This window comes from Gekko japonicus, unplaced genomic scaffold, assembly GCF_001447785.1.
Source record: "Gekko japonicus isolate JY-2015 unplaced genomic scaffold, Gekko_japonicus_V1.1 scaffold3001, whole genome shotgun sequence".
Taxonomy (NCBI): domain Eukaryota; kingdom Metazoa; phylum Chordata; class Lepidosauria; order Squamata; family Gekkonidae; genus Gekko; species Gekko japonicus.
In genome coordinates, this window is record NW_015174358.1 from 126,789 (window position 1) to 127,588 (window position 800).

An 800-nucleotide genomic window follows, 5' to 3' on the forward strand; every position below is an offset into this window, starting at 1 on the left:
GGAAAGAGAGACGGAGCGTGCCAGAGGTCGTGCGGGAGTGTCGGCAGAGGGGCGCTCGGGGTGACGTCAACCCCGCCCCCTGCCATTCTGAGGTCCTCTTCTACCCCGTCTTTTCCAAACCCTCGCCTCCAGAGCCACGCTGCACCTCACGGGGCCCACTCACGTCGTGCCACAACGGCCACTGGTGGCGCCACCCCCAAGACCAAGGAGGAACGCGACAGAGCCACAATATACAAAATGATGATAAGAGGCAAAGAGCCGCATTAATTTTGGCCGGGAGCCGCATGCGGCTCGAGAGCCGCGTGTTCGCCACCCCTGCTCTACAGGATCTGGATTTGCGAGCGCTGTCTGTCCAGCACAGCATCATAATTAAGAGGTCCTACCTTTTCCTTGATGTTTGCTTGCGAACTGATTCCTGCCATTTCAGGATCAACGTGAATCACAGCTGAAAGACAAAGTAAACAAATAAATATGCACTATTAAACAAACCAACCCATGCATTACGTTAGCAAGAAAATGGCTCTGACAGACAGTTCCTTTACTTTTTTTCTATTTCTATAAATAATCCTGCCTGTCAAATATGAGGATGTATTTAAGTTTGGTCGGTGTTAAAAGTTTTAAATTCAAATGGCAAATGCAGTTCAGCACTAGCATGAAATGGGATCGCCGGAGGGTTTTTTTTAAACAGTCCATACTGCTGAGTCTTAAACGGCAGATATTAACAGGGATAAGGCCACAATAAGTGCTGCTAAATTTCTGCAAATGTCTGTCATTCAAATTTCTGCATAACAAAGCGCTGC

General features: G+C 48.4%; 1 protein-coding gene across 1 annotated transcript in view; it reads right to left on the reverse strand.

Annotated features, from left to right (window-relative positions):
• Window positions 1-441, reverse strand: part of SPATS2L (spermatogenesis associated, serine rich 2 like) — a 64,044-nt gene extending 63,603 nt beyond the window's left edge. The window contains exon 1 of the mRNA XM_015424330.1: window positions 384-441. Within this exon, the coding sequence (XP_015279816.1) occupies window positions 384-422 (39 nt within the window). The 5' untranslated portion in view covers window positions 423-441. The remainder of the gene's footprint in view (window positions 1-383) is intronic.
• Window positions 442-800: the final 359 nt, after the last annotated feature.